The 20,083-nt window shown below is 49.2% G+C and overlaps 1 protein-coding gene across 2 annotated transcripts in view; it reads left to right on the top strand.

Moving 5' to 3' along the window:
* The first annotated feature begins 10,613 nt into the window (after window positions 1-10,613).
* Window positions 10,614-20,083, top strand: part of B3GNT7 (UDP-GlcNAc:betaGal beta-1,3-N-acetylglucosaminyltransferase 7) — an 80,733-nt gene continuing 71,263 nt past the window's right edge. For both annotated transcript variants that reach the window (XR_011275977.1, XM_069617559.1), the window contains exon 1: window positions 10,614-10,881. Coding sequence is in view for 1 of the 2 variants with exons in the window: in XM_069617559.1 (XP_069473660.1) it covers window positions 10,727-10,881 (155 nt within the window). In the remaining variant the exon portion in view is untranslated. The remainder of the gene's footprint in view (window positions 10,882-20,083) is intronic.

Below are 20,083 nucleotides of genomic sequence, written 5' to 3'. Positions count from 1 at the left end.
TCAACGGTTTGGCAAAGGGAAGTCCGTTTAATGACAAGTATAAAAAATGGGGAACAAATGGTAATCAACAGTGATGCGATCGCCTGTCTCGCTTCAACTTCAAAATTCTTCATTCAGACAGCAATAGTTTTACCCAAAAATCATCATCATTGACGTGTAACACTCATAAGTTTATCATGCAATTCTATTGGTTGGAAAAGGTAACTTAAGTATAGGTGCTATATCTATTTATGGTAACAAAGCGTAGGAATTGGATAACTCTTAGTGGGTGGGCGTCTACGGCCATCCCTCTACATCACTCGTGATATACGTCACTACAAGCAAGACGTCTAATTGGTTCTACCGCTATAGGACCCTAGATTATTCGGTCCATTGTGATTGGGTGGGTTACACCCCTAGGCATAAATCTCTACTTTAATTAGCAGCATGCAGAATAGACACCCAGGTGCCTTGTGCCCCAAGATTCACCCTGCCTCCCTTCCATCAATCAGTACTTTAGGGCTATGTGTCAATTAGTTGGCGTAGGATGGCCTTGAAACTGTAGCTTCTTATCTGGGAAAGTTATGGCATCCTCGGGTTCTGGGTGACATCAGACGTTGGTACCTCTTCACCCTTGGCTGGTCACATGTCTGTTCACCGTGAATCTGCTTCGTTTTCCTTGTATTCGTGTATTTGATTCTCCCGTAGCCTCGCCACCTGCCTGGGGCCTCTTTATCTCGACCTTCACTGGCTGGCTGCTATGCTCTGAAGTCTCGATTCTCCAGAGCTGCCGCTCTCCTCCCGTCCCTAGGTTGACCCCGAATTCCCAAGCATGAGCTACTTCTCACTAGGTTTGGATTCCGCTCTTCCCTTTGGCTTTGGCTGAAATATGAATCTTGGCCTTGCTAGCCCTTTGCAGCCTGGGCTTATTTCTGCTTTTACAAAATGGAGTCGCACTTGTATAGTGTGCTTTATTGAGGTAGATATATAGTTGGCGCATGCCGCTCTATTCTTCTACTAAGCATTGCAAGCAGTATCGTTCTCTTAGCTTCTTGCGTTCTGAGCCTATTTACAGGCACTTTAGTCAGTTACGTTTGTTTATTTCACTTATTGGTTACGTTTCTTTATATTAACGTCTTTTCTCTTACACGTCCATTACAACTTTATTCCTAACGTTTCACCCTTGTGTGTCAATTTTCGTTTGTCGTTTATGTTCATCTGTACGACTGTCCAGGTTCTTATGTCGTCACCATTTGCCTTCCATTTGGGTCTCTTCGGGGACAGTCTGTAAGTAGTCTTCATTGCGTTCTAACTGCTGGTAGGGTTGTCTCAGTGGGTACCGGGCTGCCCAAGGATGTCTGGTTATAGGCACTTTCAACAGGTATTGCTCTTCAGATGTGCACTGGGCAGAGTCCTAGAGCTGCTCTCTGTTGGCTCATGTGTTCCTCATACGGCACATACTTTGACGAGTATGATCCTGGTACCTCACTCTGTGGTGTTGGGGTGTAGGCCATGTCTGGGACGTCCTCTACAGAACTACCCCAAAGCCAATATTGTGCAGGCCCCATATTCTTCCAGCATTGTTTTAGTTAGTTCCCAATTGAAAATATCCTGTTTGTCTGTGTAGATCCCTAGTATATTTATCAAAGTAAATCAATTATTTCCCATATTGAATTCAAGGAATCTGTATTGTGGGCATTTGAAACCAACAATCTTTTCCCAGTGTTTTTTGAACCAGTATAGACATAAAAAACTGCCAAAAAAATGAATACCAAACCTTGCTTCCACTTGTGGGTACATGGGGTAAAAACAAAATTTCCCATTGATCCCCCTCATGTTAAACCTAAAGTGGGAAGCCTAGTAGTGCCTGTACATATACAAGGTGCAAAAACAAAATTGCCCCTGTGTACCCATTGTGTTCTGTAAAACAAATATCCTATTTGCATTTTCTTTCTCACATTGCAACTGTGCTAAACCTTGCAAAATCGATTTTCCCATTGTGCTCTAAAAAACAAATTTTCCCATTTGCATTTTCTTTCTTACATTGCATCTGTGATTCCAATCCAAAACCGATTTTCCCATTTTGTTCTGATAAAAAACCCAAAGCCCTGTGTGTTATTGTTAGGTGTAACAAAATACATTTTTCCCATTGCCTTTCTGTCTGCCCTATTGGTTCTGTGATCAAATCTTCCAAAATCTGATTTTCCCATGGTGTACTGACTAAAATCCCAAAGCCCTGCCTGGTTTTTTTAGGTGTGGCAAAACGAATTTGCATTGCTTTTCTTCCTTTCATATTGTTTGTTTCTGTGAGTCAGACCACACATCCGATTTTCCCATTGTGTTCCCACTCCCTGCCACTGCCTTCCATTCAAGGGAATCAAGCCTAATTGATGTTTGGAGGGTGAGGGTTGCTGGGCGAAAGCTTAACCAAATCTGCTATCACTGAGTGTGTTGAATTGTTCTTTTCTTGTATTGGTCGGTGATTTAAAAGGAATTCATGGTGACAGTATATCTCTGTGTTGGCTTTACAGAAGTTGTTTTGTTTTCGTGTTGCCGCAACATTGGTGGCTGGTGTAATTTATTTGTGATATTTGGCTAGATAAATTAATTAATAAATATATTCTTAATGCACCCCGACCTGGTTGGAAGTCCATGTGGCACCAGGTATTTGTTGGGGTTGTGTGCGAGACAGGTTGGAGGCTTTATCAAAGAGAACCTGAAATAAATCAAAGGGCTTCATTGTGCGTCACATTCACTGTGGGGGAAGGAGCTCCCCCAGTTGGGTGTGACCGTGTAATAAACTGTGACAACCTGTAGTACGATGAAACGTGGATGCTGTTGCATTTTTGGGAAATCCTAAAAACAGTCCTATCATTCGCAGAGTTATCATAGCCATTATAATTCTGTTTCTATTGTAACAAAGTGCAATTCTGAAAAACAATTGAAATTGAATAATTAAATAAAATTTTTGAATTTTCCATTATATAAAAAACACACTGTTAACAAGAAGACCAGCTACTCCAAAAGAGATGATATCACATCTGAATACTATGGCAATACTTCTTACAACTACATTTTGCCTTATGGATTGTCTCTATTTTCTTATGCTCTTCCCATTTTGTGAGCTATTGTCTTACAATTCAAATGAAGTATCTGACAATGAAACCTCTCTTTCCATCCCTGATAAAGGTACGAGTGATATTTTTTCTAAAATTTCTGAACAAAGCGTCCAAACTAAAAGAGATGTTGGGGAAGATAAAGAAGATATAAATACTGTTAAAATGAATTGGAAAGAAGGGAGGAGAAAGTCCGTTCTCCACTACAGCAATGTTAGTTGTATCCCGTATCACATATCTCTTCTAGGATATCGTCCATCCAGGTGGTCGACTGATTTCAATGACGTTCTGACGTTTGTCATCTTCATCAGGACCTGTGATTTACTGCGTCTGGTTAGATCGTCTTCTCCATATGATATGGTTGCCGGCATGGGAGCGTGATCGTGAACGCGACGGCCTGAAGTGCGGGCTGGGATCTTCCACAACCACGGGGATCCAGCCACTGAGAAAAATATCCGGGATCTCTCCCAAGAAACAGAGAATGGGGTCCTACCAACACCACCCAAACACAAGCCATCAACATCTGTGTTTAAAGTGGCTGTGGTAATCACCGCCCAAATGTCACATCATATCATATCATATATCATATCAGACTTTCTCCTCCCTTCTTTCCAATTAATTTTAACAGTATTTACACTCAGGTTACCTGGAAATGTGTGGTTGATTGCCAAAATCATTCAAAACAGTTGTTTTAAATAGGGTGCCAATTTGGACCCTTAACACCTTATCTGCTCCTAGGAAGGGGCACCTGACCCCAGGGAGGAGTGTATGACAGCCCCCCCTTATCTGCCCCAGAGAGGGCTACATGAGATGCCCCACCCCTCCATTTTGGGAGGGTGGAGAGCTGCACCCCCCTTTACATTACAAAATTCCCCGGCGGTTTAGGGTGCGCCTCAGCCCCCCCTAAAGTGCAGCTTCCATTTTCAATGTTTCTTTTGTTTACCCAACTCCCCTTGGCACAGATGAGCACAATAGTGTGCTATTCTGCCCCCAGGGTGCCCAAACCTTACTGCCCCACCCACTGGGGGGCCTGTCCGACATTTTTTGGTGGTCCTCTTCCCCCCACCCCATATGGAGGAGGGTGTATCTCACGCAGCCATTCGTAGGAGGCGCAGGGAGGCCTGCATGAAGTGCCCCCCCACCCATTTGGGATGAGGGGGGAGAAGACCACCACAAAATGTTGGACAGGCCCCCAAATGGGTGAGGCAGTAGGTTTTGGGCACCCTTGGGGCAGAATGGCACACCAATGTGCTCATCAGCGCCAAGGGGAGTTGGGTAAACAAAGGAAAAAAGTGAAAATGGTAGACAGCATTTTAGGGGGGGCTGTGGGGCACCCCAAACCGCCGGGGAATTTTCTAATGGGAAGGGGTGGTGGCCCCCTCCTCCCACCCACAATGGAGTGGGGGTCATGTCATGCAGCCCTCCCTGGGGGCAAATATCTGCCCCCAGGGAGGGACACCTGACACGAGGGAGGAGTGCATGACAGGCCCCCCTTTATCTGCCCCCAGGGAGGGCTACATGAGATGCCCCCCCTCCATTTGGGGTGGGGGGAGGTGCACCCCCTTTACATTACAAAATTCTCTAGGTGTAGGGTGTCCCTCAGCCCCCCCTTAAAGTGCAGCCTACCATTTTCAATGTATTTGTTTACCAAACTTCCCTTGGCACAGATGGGCACATTGGTTTGCCCATCTGCCCCCAGGGTGCCCAGACCCTACTGCCCCATCCATTAGGGGGCCTCTCTGATGTTTTGGGGTGGACTTCTCCCCCTGCCCCAGATGGAGTGTGGGGGGGCACCTCATGCAGCCCTCCCTGGGGGCAGATTTCTGCCCGTAGGAAGGGGCAAATGTATTTTCACTGGGGGGGTGAGGTTTAGTAGACCACCAGGGATGGCTTGCAAGGGGGGGCATGATTGGAAAGTATAAATGTAGATTTGTTTTTGCTGGGGTGACCATAGTTAACACATGTTTTTTGTTTCGTTTACAGCTTTTTCTACGCGAGCAGCTGCAACTTTATGTGAGCACTGTTTTTTATTTTTCTATGGTTAGATCCACTATCAGTGGGGTGGGTGAGACTGGGGCTGGATTGTTGGTGGTGTGGGTGGGAATAGGCCATCTGGGCAGATATTTTGGTGGGCTGGGCAGGGGCAAGCCACAAATTGTCCCCCATGCCAGCAGAACATTGGTGTTTCCCTGGGAGCAGATGTCTCCCATGTGGGTTGTCCATCTGCAAGCCCAGGTTGCACCTCTGGCTGTGCTACGTTACAGATGTCACCTACGGGAGGAATGGAGATCCTGCCGGGGCGCCCTGGAGCTGCCGCTGTGCTTAGGGGACGGTACACCCACATGGTACATGGATGTCCAAGGCCGGGGACATCACCTCCAACCGTCCTGAAGTTGCGTCTGGGCTGCATTACAGCTTTTCCCTTCGGGGAGGTATTGGCACACTGCTGGGACTCCCTGGTGGGGAGAAGCTGTAACGCAGGGCAGCCAGAGCTCCAGCAAAGTTGGCGGTAATGTCCCTGGTCTTGGGCACCCTTCTCCCATGTGGGTCTTTGGCGGGGCTTGTGGGTTATACATTCTGGAGAGATTTTCTCAAGTCAGACATCTTTAGATTCCCACGGGTGTCTTCTTTTCAAAAGTGCATTGGGTTCCCTGTTTTCCTTGGTCGCTTGGACACCCTAGGCCCATATCAGTATGGTGTGCGCTTCAGAAAAAATCCTGAAATTTAGCTGTCGGACAAGACTTGGGGTTAGCCGTGTTTTAGGCTTTCCCCTTTGTGCCCAGGTAGGTGCACCCACACATGTGAGGTACCGTTTTCATCGGGACACATGTGGGGATGCGGGAAGGTAGGCCATGTGTTGTTGGCGGCGTGTTTCGGTGGGTGGCTAAATCGCCCCAGAATTTATTACCCAGAACCCCTGGCAAAGTCCAAATTTGGTGGAAAAAAAACACAATTTCCACACATTTTACTCTGGTCACCTACCGAAACAAGTCGCCAACAACACATGGCCTACCGTCCTGTGTTCCCACAGGTGTCCTGATGAAAACAGTACCTTACATGTGTAGGTGCACCTACCGGTGCGCAAAGGATGAAGCCGAAAACACGGGTAACCCCAACTACCATACAGATTTTGACCTAGGTTGTCCAAGCCACCAAGGAAAACTGGGAGCCCCATGCATTTCTGAAAGGAGGACACCTGTGGGAATCCTCAGAGGTCTGACTTGGCAAATCAGCCCAGAATTTATTACCCAGAACCCCGGCAAAGTCCAAATTTGGGCGGGGACACAATTTCCTCACATTTCACTCTGCTCACCCAAAGAAATATGCTAACAACAACACATGGCCTACCGTCCCGCATACCTACAGGTGTCCAAACGAAAACGGTACCTCACATGTATGGGTGCACCTACCTGGGCGCAAAGGGGAAAGCCTAAACACGGCTAACCCCAAGTCTTTCAGCACAGCATAATGTCAGGAATTCTGCGGTTGCGTAGACCCTACAGATTTGGGCCTAGGGTGTCCAAGCCACCAAGGAAAACAGGGAACCCCATGCATTTCCGAAAAGAGGGCACGGGGGCCCTGTATTTCTTTGAATCCATGTTGAAAAGATGGAGGTTGGCTTTGAATAATACTAAGGGAAAGGCTTGAAGGACGGAGACGAGGGCTTGCAGAGCTGACGCTGAAAATACAAAATTCTTACATGAACAAGGAATAGCTGTTGGCTACAGATCAATGATACCACAGCCAGAAGCAACTGAAAGGTACAAAGGGAGTCAACGAGGATGAGCAATGTACGCAGGACATGTTTCTCTTAGATTAAGTAATGTATGAACATTTGTGAAGGCCAAGTATTGACGATCAAAGATGCCTAAAGCATCTGTAAAATGGAGCAACCAAGTCTCCAGAGGCCGAAAAGGGTAATGACACTGAACATAATTAAATCAAATGGCATTAAATGGAAAGGCGATATGAACAAAATCATGATCTCTTCACATGTGGTGTAAAACCAGAAAACAGGGCCTATTCATGAGCCCCAGGTGAAGATAACAATGTACCTTAACTCCCTTTAAAGTTCCCGGGAAGAGAACATAATGCAAGGTGAAGTACAAAGGAGAAGCCTTGGCAGAAGGCTTGGTTGATGAGAGATGGTAGACTAATTGGGCAAGTGGGTAGTAGTCTGATGTTGTTCTCTACACCTGGGTTTTGTTTGGCTTATGTGCTGCTAACGAGCCGAATGTCCAAGGTTAGGAGAGACTGCCAACCAATGAGAGGGCCTATGCAATGGTGAGCATACATTGTTGCAGAGGTCAATTTGCTACTGTTATGCTGCTATAACCTGTATTATAGGTAGTTAGAGGGAAGCCATGCCTACTAGATGTGGAGCAGCCAATCATGTTACTAACACTTATAGGGACTATAAGTAGATATGTGCCCCGAACCAATCCCTCTGTCCGATGGGTTTTATTATTTGCCATGTAGGATGATGTCATAGCTGAAGCACATTGAGGTATGAGAGAATGTAGTTGAGAGCGTGGGGGACTATGATTTGTTGTTCGCCGGGTTTCCCAACTTCATTAAACCGATAGCAAAGTAGTATTTTTCCACATTCTTCGAGTGTGTCCGGTTATTTGACTCCCAGATCATTTATTATGGTAATCCCATCCTGTGCATAAGAAAAACGCCCAAAGGTGCTAGAACACAACGGCGGGTTTGTTTTGAGTCCCCCCACTTCTTAAGGACCTTCCCCTGCCCTTATTTCTGAAATTCTACAAAAATATACAATAAATCTGCCATGGTCCTCATGTAAGGTGGCTTTACACTTTTGCTGGCAACTGTGCCTTCAGTCTCTCTGCAATATTTTAGTAGAATGATGACACTTCTTTGTTTTAGTACATCCTATTCAAATCACACTCTTACTCCCCTATTATCAGGGGTCTCTTGGGCCCTCGGGGTGTCCTGTCTGCCCACAGGCGGTCTTTTCTCATCTTGTGAACTGAGTCTGGATGAAATATATAGCATTACATCCCCTTATCTGGGGTGAGAGATTTTCAACAACAAAAAAACGCACTGGAAACAAACATAAAGATAGGACTGGCCTACTCCCCCCTTTCGCTGTTGGGATCCCACAGTAAACCATTTCCATTTCCAGCCCTGCTCCTGCTTATAATCTGCCTTTGCTTGTTATAATGGGCCGTGCTTTGTACCTGCTATCCAAGCACTCTCTGTGGCACCATCAGTCAACGCACCGGTCTGTTCCCCGAAAGATTGGGTGTTTGAGCACATCCCAGCTGTGGCACGGCTGGCATAAGTAAGAGTGTCAAATTATTAAAATGTTATCATGCTTATTGGGTTTATAAATGTTAAGTTGAATTGTTGCGGATTGTAAAGATTCATGGAATTTTTTGCACGGTTCACGGTGACTTTGCACTGGTGAAAAGTCACTGTGCACTTCCGACACAAACCTTGAATCATGGAACTATGCAACGTGTATTTTTGCAAAGTCCGTGCAAAGTGATTTTATGCTGCAAAAATGACTGCACTGTAAACATACAATATGCACAGTTCTATGGATCAGGGTTTGTGTCGCCAGCGCAAACTGCAAAGTCCCTTTGAACCCCACAAAAACATTCCCTGAATAGGGACCTTAATCTCAGCCTGCAGTCCAGCAAGGTTTGTGCCAGTGGCCACCCTCTCTTTCCCCAAAAACGGGTCAGGGCTTTTAAATTAAAAAAAAAACCTGCAGGAGAGAGGACCGATTTCCAGGACAATCCCAGCAAACTCAGAATGTCTGGTCACCCTACCTCTTCTTGAGGGCCATTGGTGGCTAAAGGGATGAATAGCTCTGTTGGGGGGAGTGGGGGGTGCTGTGCCTGTGCCCTCCACGTCCTGGAGAAATCAGGTGACATCTGTTGACATTTGTAGATCTCTTTATAAGCCGAGGTCTTCCTGGTAAACTCCCACAGTGAGGGCGAAGCTGGCAGGTGCTGAAATCCCTCTGGAAATGGGACGTCTTTCCTGCTGACAAGCAGCATCTCGCATCCCGCAGGGTGATGATCAGCTACTACGAGACTGTAGCTGAGTGGGCTAATGCGCCTGCCGCGGAAATCTGCCTCCATGTACTCCAGTGCACTAAAACATCTGCTGCAGCCCTGTGTGTGCACCCTGCTGGTCTCGGCTCCGCACTCCGGAGAGATAGACTGTAGCTCAGTAGATTAGCGCACTTGCTGCATAAATGTGTTGGTATTAGGGGAGTAATACTCTCGGTGTATCCGGTGGCGCAGCTTACTTTGCAATATATGGTGAGTGTTATTGTGAGATTTCCCAGCAAGCAATGGAGCGTATACTCAACTGAAAAGGATAGAGGGATAACCTGACACAGGGCAGCTTGAAGACCGGCAGAGTGAAGACTAAATTCCAACCAGGCTTTTAGGAATGCTGAATGGTCCCGTGTAAATGCCACAGAGGAGTGGATTTCTGCAGACAACACTTTGCATTCTGGGACTTGTAGTTTTGCATGTCCAGCAAGGTTGCTGGACATGCAAAACTACAAGTCCCAGCCGTGGCTTTTCAGTAGACAGCACTTTGCTTTCTGGGGCTTGTAGTTTTGCTTTTCCCATAAGGTTGGACCCACACATCTCCAACTGCAAAGTGCTACTGGTTGAAAGACAAAGAATGCCACTTGGCAGCTACTTCTCTACCATTGCCCAGTCCAGGCTGTCAGCAGAGGGGGCAGGGCTGGAAGTCCTGTAGCCACAGCATATGGCCACCTGAGATTTCAGAAACAGGCCTTCGGCTTTGTGTTGCTCATGTGGTGAAAAAAGCGTGCAGTTGCACACAGCATCTGCTTTTAACTTAGGGGCGTGTGAGATGCTGCAGTTATTAACTTTACTTTCCTTCTACAAATTAATCGGTGCTAGGAATTGTGTTTTGAATGTGAGCTGGCATATCACACAGGGAAAGGCACACTGTTGGGGACCTCTTAGACGCTGGCATTTCCCAATAAGCCAACAAACAAAAGAGCACAGCAAGGGACATGAACATGGAAGCCATGGCTATAGGCGACTGAGGCGAGCCATTGAGGCGCTCACACACTCGTGTGTAACAAGCCGGTGTCAGATACAGATCCTACTAGGGTAGATCGGTGGGTCAATGCACCTGCGGCGGAATGGGCGTAGAAGCTGCGACTCACACGTTGGTTTGAATCGCTTTTTATAAAGCATTAGGCGGGGAGCGGGGGGGGGGGTGGGGGTAGGTCAACTAGCGCAGTGTGTTACCCGCTTATCGCCGCAGGGCGGCCAGGAGCGGCAGTCTGGTGTCCAGGTTCCCGCTCCTTGTCGTTTCGCCCGGGCTGCCCCTGCTCCGCTGCCAGCGGGATACATACCTGCATACGAATGCCTCCATCTGGCACCAGCTCGGAGGTGGGGCGGGGGCACCCCGCCCACCCCATTAAAAGTCTGAAGTGGGCTATGTATTTCCTGCCGGCCTATCTGAGGCGCCCTCCCCCAGTGCAGGGCAGTCTGGCCCTTCCTCCTCCCTATTCCAGTGGGTGGCTCCCCCTGTGCCAGGTTGTGGCTCCCTCCCTCCTCCCCTGACCCCTCCTCCTTCCCTCCCTGTCCCTCTGGTGGCGACCCATGGGATGCTGGCTCAGTTGCTCTGGAGGCAGGCTGCGGGCTGCAGCGCACAGCAGGTCCCGGATCCCTCCTTCTCCCCGCTCCAGGCTGCGGCGCACAGCACAGGTCCCGGATCCCTCCTGCCCCCCGCTCCAGGCTGCCATCATGGTGCAATGGTGAGTGAACGGGACCCAGGTCTGTGCCAGGTGGTTTGGGTTGGGTGGCACAGCAGTGACAAGCTGAGTGGAAGACTCTCACCCAGGAGGTCAGGTCACGAGTAGGGGTCTTGGATCTGAGGTTGCCCCCACCCGCCCCCTTCTATAATTACAAATGTGTTCTGGAGCATTCCCTCGCTTAATAACCGGGGGTGCATCGCTGGGTCCCCCACTTGTAAAATTCCTTACTCGCCCCTTCGCTACCTTTCTCATCCCATATCCTTCCTTCCTTCCTTCCTTCCTTCCTTCCTTCCTTCCTTCCCTCCCTCCCTCCCTCCCTCCCTCCCTCCCTCCCTCCCTCCCTCCCTCCCTCCCTCCCTTCCTTCCTTCCTTCCTTCCTTCCTTCCTTCCTTCCTTCCTTCCTTCCTTCCTTCCTTCCTTCCTTCCTTCCTTCCTTCCTTCCTTCCTTCCTTCCTTCCTTCCTTCCTTCCTTCCTTCCTTCCTTCCTTCCTTCCTTCCTTCCTTCCTTCCTTCCTTCCTTCCTTCCTTCCTTCCTTCCTTCCTTCCTTCCTTCCTTCCTCCCTTCCTTCCTTCCTTCTCCGATTTGTCTTTTCCTACTCTGCCCCCTCCCCAGCCCTGTTTCTCTTCCTCTTAAACTGCCTCGCCTTTTCATTTTATTTTCTAATTTTCTCTTGTGGCATCTTAACCAACCCCCCTCCCCATCACTCCAAGTTTCCCTTCATTTTCTTACCCCGTTGCTGCCCTGCCACCCCCTCCCACCCCCCCTTGGCCCACACGTGTGCGTTTGATCTCGTAGTGAGACATTCACACATCACATCTAGAGAGGAGGGCGGGGGAGGGGTGCGCAGGTTCAACCCCGTTTTTATCAGTATAATTCTTCACCGATCGACGCCTTTCTGTATTGCGTTATCATGTATGTCGTTTGTGTGTGAAGCACGCGTGGCTGCCGCGGAAGCACCCCTAGAAGTCCAGCGGGGTGCGGTTGGCACCAGAAAGGCAGTTTTTGGGGGTGGGAGCACCACTTGAGACACGGTCAATGTATACCATCAGACATGAACCTAGGCGATTGCACAGACAATTCAATTTTATGATTTGTACATTTACCTGCCAGAGCACAGACACTTTGCACGGGGGCAAGTGGGCATTTTCACGGCATCAGCACTATTCTTTCACTGTGTTATTGCGCCAGCCAGGGAAAACTTTGCCCCATTGCTGGCACCAAGCCCACTTGGACGTGCACCTGATGCTCACTATTAAAATAAACTGTTCTTATATGGCGATTTTACACTAAGTTTGCTGTGCGAGGGGGTGGGAAACACATCCCAAATCCTTATTTGACAGTATTATTCCTTGTTACCGCGCTTGTCCGGGTCGTTTTGCGCAGTCCGGCGTGTACCGCTTGTTCTGTGTGTTGCGAGCACTTTGCGCCCTGCGCCTAGAGGAGCCCGTGCAACTGGCAAGGCAGAGATGCGCGTCCGGCGCAAGCGGAGAGATCTGCAAATACGGGAATTCAGGAAGGACTGGCCTGGGAGGCCGTGTTAACCCGCCCTAGGAATGAAAGCACCGCATTGCTTTGCAGGGCCTGGGCGGGCGGCAGACCGGAAGCTTTTGCCCGGCAGGGCTGGCACAGGCAGGCTCCCTCTGCCACCATCCTGCCGCCGCAACACTGCCGTGCTTTTACCTGCCACAGCCCTCTCCTACCCTGCTTCCTCCTCAGTTTTTTTATTTAAGACTATTGGGCAAGTCTATGCAAAAAGGAGGAGCATACTCCTCCTTGGGGTTAATATATTGTACCGCATTACAACACCACAAAAACCTTTAACATTATACAGGAACTCATCCAACTTAAAACAAATAAGTTTAAAAAAAAACATTTTAAATCCACCCAAAGTGATCACAGTTTAACCCTTTCAAAGCCGGAGGCAGAGTTATCAATCCCTTTTAGATAGTCACCCAGTTTCATCACTCGCAAAACCAGTCGTTCTCTCACCCAGAAGCACCCACTCCCACCACTCCTCAGCAGATAGGCTGAGTGTAGGGTAGCCCGCTCCATTTAGCCATCTTGATCTTATGGGGGTCAACACTTGACAAGAAGATAGTAAGTGGGGTGAGGTTTCGAGCTTCCCTTCTCCCCCACAGAACCTGCACTGCGAGTCCATTCATGTTCTTGCTAGGTCCACTTCTCTAGTTGTCATGATGTGTAATCTGCATCTAAGCAGAAGACCTCTGCATTCCGGAGAGGCAAACCTTTCTAGATGTGCCGGAGAGGGAACCTTTCTAGATGTGCCGGAGAGGGAACCTTTCTAGATGTGCCGGGGAGGCAAACCTTTCTAGATGTGCCTGAGAGGGAAGGAGAGGGGAAACCTTTCTAGATGTGCCTGAGAGGGAAGGAGAGGGAAATCTTTCTAGATGTGGCTGAGAGGGAAGGAGAGGGAAACCTTTCTAGATGTGCTGGAGAGGCAAACCTTTCTAGATGTGCCTAAGAGGGAAACCTTTCTAGATGTGCCTGAGAGGGAAGCAGAGGGAAACCTTTCTAGATGTGGCTGAGAGGGAAGGAGAGGGAAACCTTTCTAGATGTGCTGGAGAGGCAAACCTTTCTAGATGTGCCTAAGAGGGAAACCTTTCTAGATGTGCCTGAGAGGGAAGCAGAGGGAAACCTTTCTAGATGTGCCTGAGAGGGAAGGAGAGGGAAACCTTTCTAGATGTGCCGGAGAGGGAACCTTTCTAGATGTGCCGGAGAGGGAACCTTTCTAGATGTGCCGGAGAGGCAAACCTTTCTAGATGTGCCTGAGAGGGAAGGAGAGGGGAAACCTTTCTAGATGTGCCTGAGAGGGAAGGAGAGGGAAATCTTTCTAGATGTGGCTGAGAGGGAAGGAGAGGGAAACCTTTCTAGATGTGCTGGAGAGGCAAACCTTTCTAGATGTGCCTAAGAGGGAAACCTTTCTAGATGTGCCTGAGAGGGAAGCAGAGGGAAACCTTTCTAGATGTGGCTGAGAGGGAAGGAGAGGGAAACCTTTCTAGATGTGCTGGAGAGGCAAACCTTTCTAGATGTGCCTAAGAGGGAAACCTTTCTAGATGTGCCTGAGAGGGAAGCAGAGGGAAACCTTTCTAGATGTGCCTGAGAGGGAAGGAGAGGGAAACCTTTCTAGATGTGCCGGAGAGGCAAACCTTTCTAGATGTGCCGGAGAGGCAAACCTTTCTAGATGTGCCTGAGAGGGAAACCTTTCTAGATGTGCTGGAGAGGCAAACCTTTCTAGATGTGCCGGAGAGGCAAACCTTTCTAGATGTGCCGGAGAGGCAAACCTTTCTAGATGTGCCTGAGAGGGAAGGAGAGGAGAAACCTTTCTAGATGTGCCTGAGAGGGAAGGAGAGGGAAACCTTTCTAGATGTGCCTCAGAGGGAAACCTTTCTAGATGTGCCTGAGAGGGAAGGAGAGGGGTAACCTTTCTAGATGTGCCTGCGAGGGAAGGAGAGGGAAACCTTTCTAGATGTGTTGGAGAGGCAAACCTTTCTAGATGTGCCTGAGAGGTAAACCTTTCTAGATGTGCCTGAGAGGGGAAACCTTTCTAGATGTGCCTGAGAGGGAAACAGAGGGAAACCTTTCTAGATGTGCCTGAGAGGGAAGGAGAGGGAAACCTTTCTAGATGTGCTGGAGAGGCAAACCTTTCTAGATGTGCCTGAGAGGGAAACTTTTCTAGATGTGCCTGAGAGGGAAGGAGAGTGGAAACCTTTCTAGATGTGCCAGAGAGGGAACCCTTTCTAGATGTGCCAGAGAGGGAAGGAGAGGGAAACCTTTCTAGATGTGCCTGAGAGGGAAGGAGAGGGAAACCTTTCTAGATGTGCCAGAGAGGGAAACTTTTCTAGATGTCCCGGAGCCGGAAACCTTTCTCAATGTCCTGGAGAGGGAAACCTTTCTAGATGTGCCGGAGAGGGAAGGAGAGAGAGAAACCTTTTTAGATGTGCCAGAAAGGGAAACTTTTCTAGATGTACCAGAGAGGGAAGGGGAGGGAACCCTTTCTAGATGTGCCAGAGAGGGAAGGAGAGGGAAACCTTTCTAGATGTGCCTGAGAGGGAAGGAGAGAGAAACCTTTCTAGATGTAGCGGAGTGGGAAACCTTTCTAGATGTGCCGGAAAGGGAAACCTTTCCAGATGTGCTAGAGAGGAAATCTTTTCTAGATGTCCCGGAGCGGGAAACCTTTCTCGATGTCCTGGAGAGGGAAACCTTTCTAGATGTGCCGGAGAGGGAAGGAGAGAAAGAAACCTTTTTAGATGTGCCAGAGAGGGAAACTTTTCTAGATGTGCCTGAGAGGGAAGGAGAGAGAAACCTTTCTAGATGTAGCGGAGCGGGAAACCTTTGTAGATGTGCCGGAGAGGGGAAACCTTTCTAAATGCGCCTGAGAGGGAAATCTTTCTAGATATGCCGGTACCTGATTCGGGCCCCTTTGCTCCGAGATCAGCATTGACCTGTATCCAGCCCTCTCTGCTCCGCAGTTTCAATCCAGTCTATATTGTGGAGCTTTTTGGGGGGATCTCATAGGGTTTGCAATCAATTTGTCTACTTCTACATTCCCCGGCTTTCCGGCGAGATAGACGTGCTTCAGCAGCACGTGCACAAGCCTCACTTTGAGGGATTGTCATTGGAGCTACCAAGTCGCCAAGAGACATTTTCTGAACAAAGAAAGTGATTGACTTCCATAAAACTATCGAGGCCGAGGTCTGCAGTCTCAACTCATATCTTGTCTCGGGAGGATAGCTGAGGGGCAACGTGCTCGCCTTGGAAGCAAGACGACACAGAGGAACACAGGTTCTCCCGGGGTCCTGCTTAGAAACTTCTGGGTATTAAGAGCGTTATGTATAACCAACCATATCATGTCTGATGGTGGTCACTGGGAGAGAGTTCAGCAGTTTTAAAACTTTACGCCAGAAAATTCCCTCCAAAAGCTGCCAAATTTCCCACGACGGATGTATCGTGGCTTCCGCACCTATGGCAAGATTTGTGCTACTGTTTGCAGATAAAAAGTAATAACCAGGACTTGTGTATAGGCGCGCTATAAATGCCATATCATATCATATCACGGAGACGCCCCCTTCTGTGTGAGGCTGCTCCCGGCACGGATCATTTTTCCACCTCCTCCTCCTCCTCCTCAATGTCATGTCGGGGCTTTTGTCATTTAGATTGTTGTTGATGACCACTCCCAAATAAACCATCCTGTCAACCACCTCCAACAGCTCCTGCCCCACCGCCCCACGAGGATCTCGGTTTTTGTTTCCTGCATGCTGATGTCATGGGCATTATTCGGATGTCCCTCCATCCTCACTAGAGGCGCCCCCCCCCGTATCGGGGTCCCGGGAGGCCAGTCCGCTTCTTCCAGCAAAAAGCACCAGGAGACCCAGAGAATTTGCACCACGAGGGATCGAGGAATGACCTCGTGGGGAGACGCTGAAATTTACTTTGAGGAGGACCCTCGAATGTCCCACGAAAGAAGCAGCTTTGGGGGTGGTCTGCACTGACCCAAGAAATGAACACCCCTGGAACGGGGACCCTTCTAAGCATCCACACTGCCCAACTCTTTCAACTCTTTCAAAGAGACCCCACAACGCCTGCCGCTTCCGAGTTTACGTACCACTTCAAGCTCGAAAAGCGCCTTGAGGTCTCTTAATTCTTCCTTCTTTTATGGTAGCTCCGGAGTGCGAGCGCCCGCCCGGGGGTCTGCCAGTCTGGATCCCGGCGCCACTGATGCCTTTCATCCTCCAGAGGGCCGCAAAGGGCATACCGCTGAGTTAGGTAAATAGCACCTGTTACTTAAGCGCCGAGACACAATCCAGGTTGTACTGGGCGCTATATGCCGACTAAATATTTGTATTCTCTTAGAAACTTGCCTTGCCATCCTTCAGCTCTGAAAAATAGAAGTTCACTGTTTTTCGGGGGGTCTGAAAGGGGGGGGGTGGCAAAAAGGAACATTTCTGAAGTGGAAGGGCCCGTTTCAGAGGGGGTGCCTCTGACCCATGCGTGTGGGACCGCAGGGCTATGGACCAAAACATGGCGCCTGAGACACCATCAACACCTTCTGGGGGCCATGCGTGTTGGCAGCGAGTGACCCTCGTTCCAGAGTGAGTGCCAGTCAGTGAGGCTTCAGCTGCCTACCTTATCAGAGCACACCTCTTCTCTGTTCGTGCACGCCGTGACTCGTGATTCCAGCGTGATCTTGGTTATAGAGTAGTCTTTACACGAGAGTGCTTAGACGCGAGGGTTGCTTTATATGCAAACAGGCAGTCATACCTGGCGGCGTTCTTCTACACAACGGTCTCAAAACAAGAGCCCTTTCATTGGAACACTAGCAGTAGAGGCTAACTGGAGCGGGCTGTACCCCAATATTAGCCAGAGAAGCGGCGTGTGTAGGATCTGGTGCAGAACTGGCACCAGGGAGTCCTAAACACTAACTGTGGCTTCGAAGCTGTCAGAATTGTGTGATCCTGGGCAGATCGCATTGAGCCTTACGTTCTCGGCATTGCAGTGTGGGTAGCTGTGTGTACTCTGTCCCGGCAACACTCAGGTCGGTGGGCTACACTGTCCATTTGTTGCCAGGGGTTTCATTTAAGTGTCTTCCCCTGGCGTCGTAGTATCTTGTTTTCCCTGCCGAACTGGTCTGGGGGAAAAGGCGGATGGGTCTGTCCTGCAGTTAATGCAGGATTGCCACATCAAGCGAGGCACACAAAAGCTTCCCCAAGCGACGTTGTGCCCGCTCGCCCTTTGCAGACCGCAACGGGAAGCAGTTGGACCGGAGCTACTGCATAAAGACCAATAGAACAGGTTTCCTTCGAGCGAGCCTCGCTAGTTTCCAACCTCTCCCGTGTTAGCAGATAAGGAAACGCAGGCTAATGGCGCCATGCACAAGATCACACGGGTTGATTTCACGCTGGAATTAGACTCCGGGGAATCGGGTGCCTCCCCCCACAAACTGTTGTGCCTTCACTTCTTCAAAGCCATGGCCTTTCTTATACCCATATGAAAAGAGCCGTCAGTTCTGCTTCATTTGAAGGGGTCGTGAATCTAGGGGTGAAAGGACTCCCTGCTGCGTGAGGGGGGTCCTTAACATGGAGGTCTGCTGAATCGCTCTTGCCCGGGGGATATCGATATGGGTTCGAACAGGAGGGCGTTCACCTTCCAAAAGTGCATTACCTAAATAAGTGCCAATTCCCCTCAAAACCCTCAAAGACAGAGGCCCCCACACTATTTTCTGTGCTCTGTGTTGTGGAATCAAAGCCCCTGGCTGTCCGTGAAGGGTTAACAGCACGCTATTTGAATTGAATTGATTGTTTATTTGTATATTTGTATAGCGCCTATACACAATGTGTTTCAAAGCGCTTCAAGGAGGGAGGGAACATGGGAGAATACAGTTACATAGTTACATTCTTACAAGTCCTTGAAACAATTCAGCAATGTGTTGTGGAGGCTGGGGGGTCATGGCAATGGGTGTAATTTTGGGGGGCGGGCCAAGGGTGTTTATCACCTCCAACTTTCGTGGTAAAATTTTGGGTACAATGTTGGGGGTGGGGCAAAGGGGCAACTGTCCAGTTACGGGCATGATCATAATTGGACAGGGTGCCCCTTTACCCCACCCCCAACATTTTCAGCAAAGTTCTTCCACTGCTCATGGCTTGCGCCTGTTACCCCGTTATTGGAAAAGTGGATGTTTGTATTTTTGGTGACGTGGGGTTCACGAAGACATTGTTGTGCGGTTGCTGGTTCTCCGACGTCCTCTTTGCAATCTGTTGAGTTGAAGCTCTGGTGGAATCGTGCCTCTATCCTGTGCTGGGGGTCGGGGAGGGAGGGGGGGGCGGTACAGGCCTAGCCTCGGTTTTGGGGGCCAGAAGACCTATATTTTCAATGTGCTCACCCCATGAGTGCCCATTCCTTGGCCGGATATCCCCCGCACATGGCTGTCATAGATCGGCGAGTTGAGCGCCTGCCGCAGAGATATATGTGATAAAAAAAATCTCGTGCTTCACCCTCTTTAGAGCTCTCCCGCGTGAAGTAAATAACATGCTTAAAGGTCACGAGACCTCGGTGTTAGCTACTCAAATAGCGAGACGCTTCTCTCGGATTGAGCAGTAAACCAGAGCCAGCCGCTCGGGATGTTTACTTGTGTTTCACTCAGCATTTCATTACGACCATTTCTATGCAGAGTGCTTGCGGGCGGCTTCATAGCGCTCCAAGGGCCTAATTCATGGAATTTTTAGCGCAGTGCAAAGTGTCTTTGCACACGCTGAATGGGCGGTGCAAAAGAGTACTTTTGCAGTGCAAAGTGATTTTGGGCCGTAAAAATATGCTTTGCACCGCGCTGTGAATCAAAGTGTTTTTTGGCAGTGCAAAGTCACTTTGTACCGCGCAAAAAATTCCATGAATCAGGCCCTGCCACTATTATCCAAAAGTAAGGGAAATAAACATATAGGGCACTGGGTTTCTATCCGAGCTGTCCCGTCTCCAACCCCCACTGAAGGTGAAATATACATATCACGTTTGGTACAAAATCCGCCGAGCTGTCTTACTGGCTCCTCTTCGATGCTGCTTGGTGTGTTTCATGATAATTGCTCTTTTGGTCATTTGCGTGCGTGCGCACACGCTCGCACTCTGATTCATGGAAACGTGCGCATAGTTCCTGCAAAGGCCGCGCGCCAAGAACTACTCTGCACAAGCCTGCCATACGTTTTTCTGCACACCCCACATATTCGTGGAATTGTTCACGCAAAGTAAGCCTATACGCAAGTCATGGCCAGACCGTTGCGACATGCCTCCCCTCCCCTGCAAAGCACAGCCACTAATACCAACCTGTGCGTGGTTCTCAGGCACAAACTCATGCACCCCTGTAATCCTGCATGGGGTCCCCGCAACCAAGCCGGCACCACAGCAACACTGCATAGGGTCCCTCGTAACTATACCCAGCACCCCCACATCATGCGTACCATATAACGTAAAAGTGATAATTTCCTAGTAAATTTGCGTGCGAACCGTGCCTGCACCCCGCTACAGTGCTTACGCTCACCCCAAACTACTGTCATAACCCCGACCGTGCACGTCCTTCTAAATCCAACAAGCAATCTTACCTCTGCGCAGTGATTCCTGTGCGCAAGTGTCTGTACCCCTGCCTTCGGGTGGCGGTTCCATCGAGAGCTTTGAGTGGTCATTTCCCCGATGTGAGGT

The sequence above is a fragment of the Ambystoma mexicanum genome, chromosome 10 (genome assembly GCF_040938575.1).
Source record: "Ambystoma mexicanum isolate Mex_15411 chromosome 10, UKY_AmexF1_1, whole genome shotgun sequence".
In the NCBI taxonomy this organism is placed as follows: Eukaryota; Metazoa; Chordata; class Amphibia; order Caudata; family Ambystomatidae; genus Ambystoma; species Ambystoma mexicanum.
The sequence above is the reverse complement of the archived record's forward strand: the minus strand, read 5'-3'. Positions and strand labels throughout refer to the sequence as shown.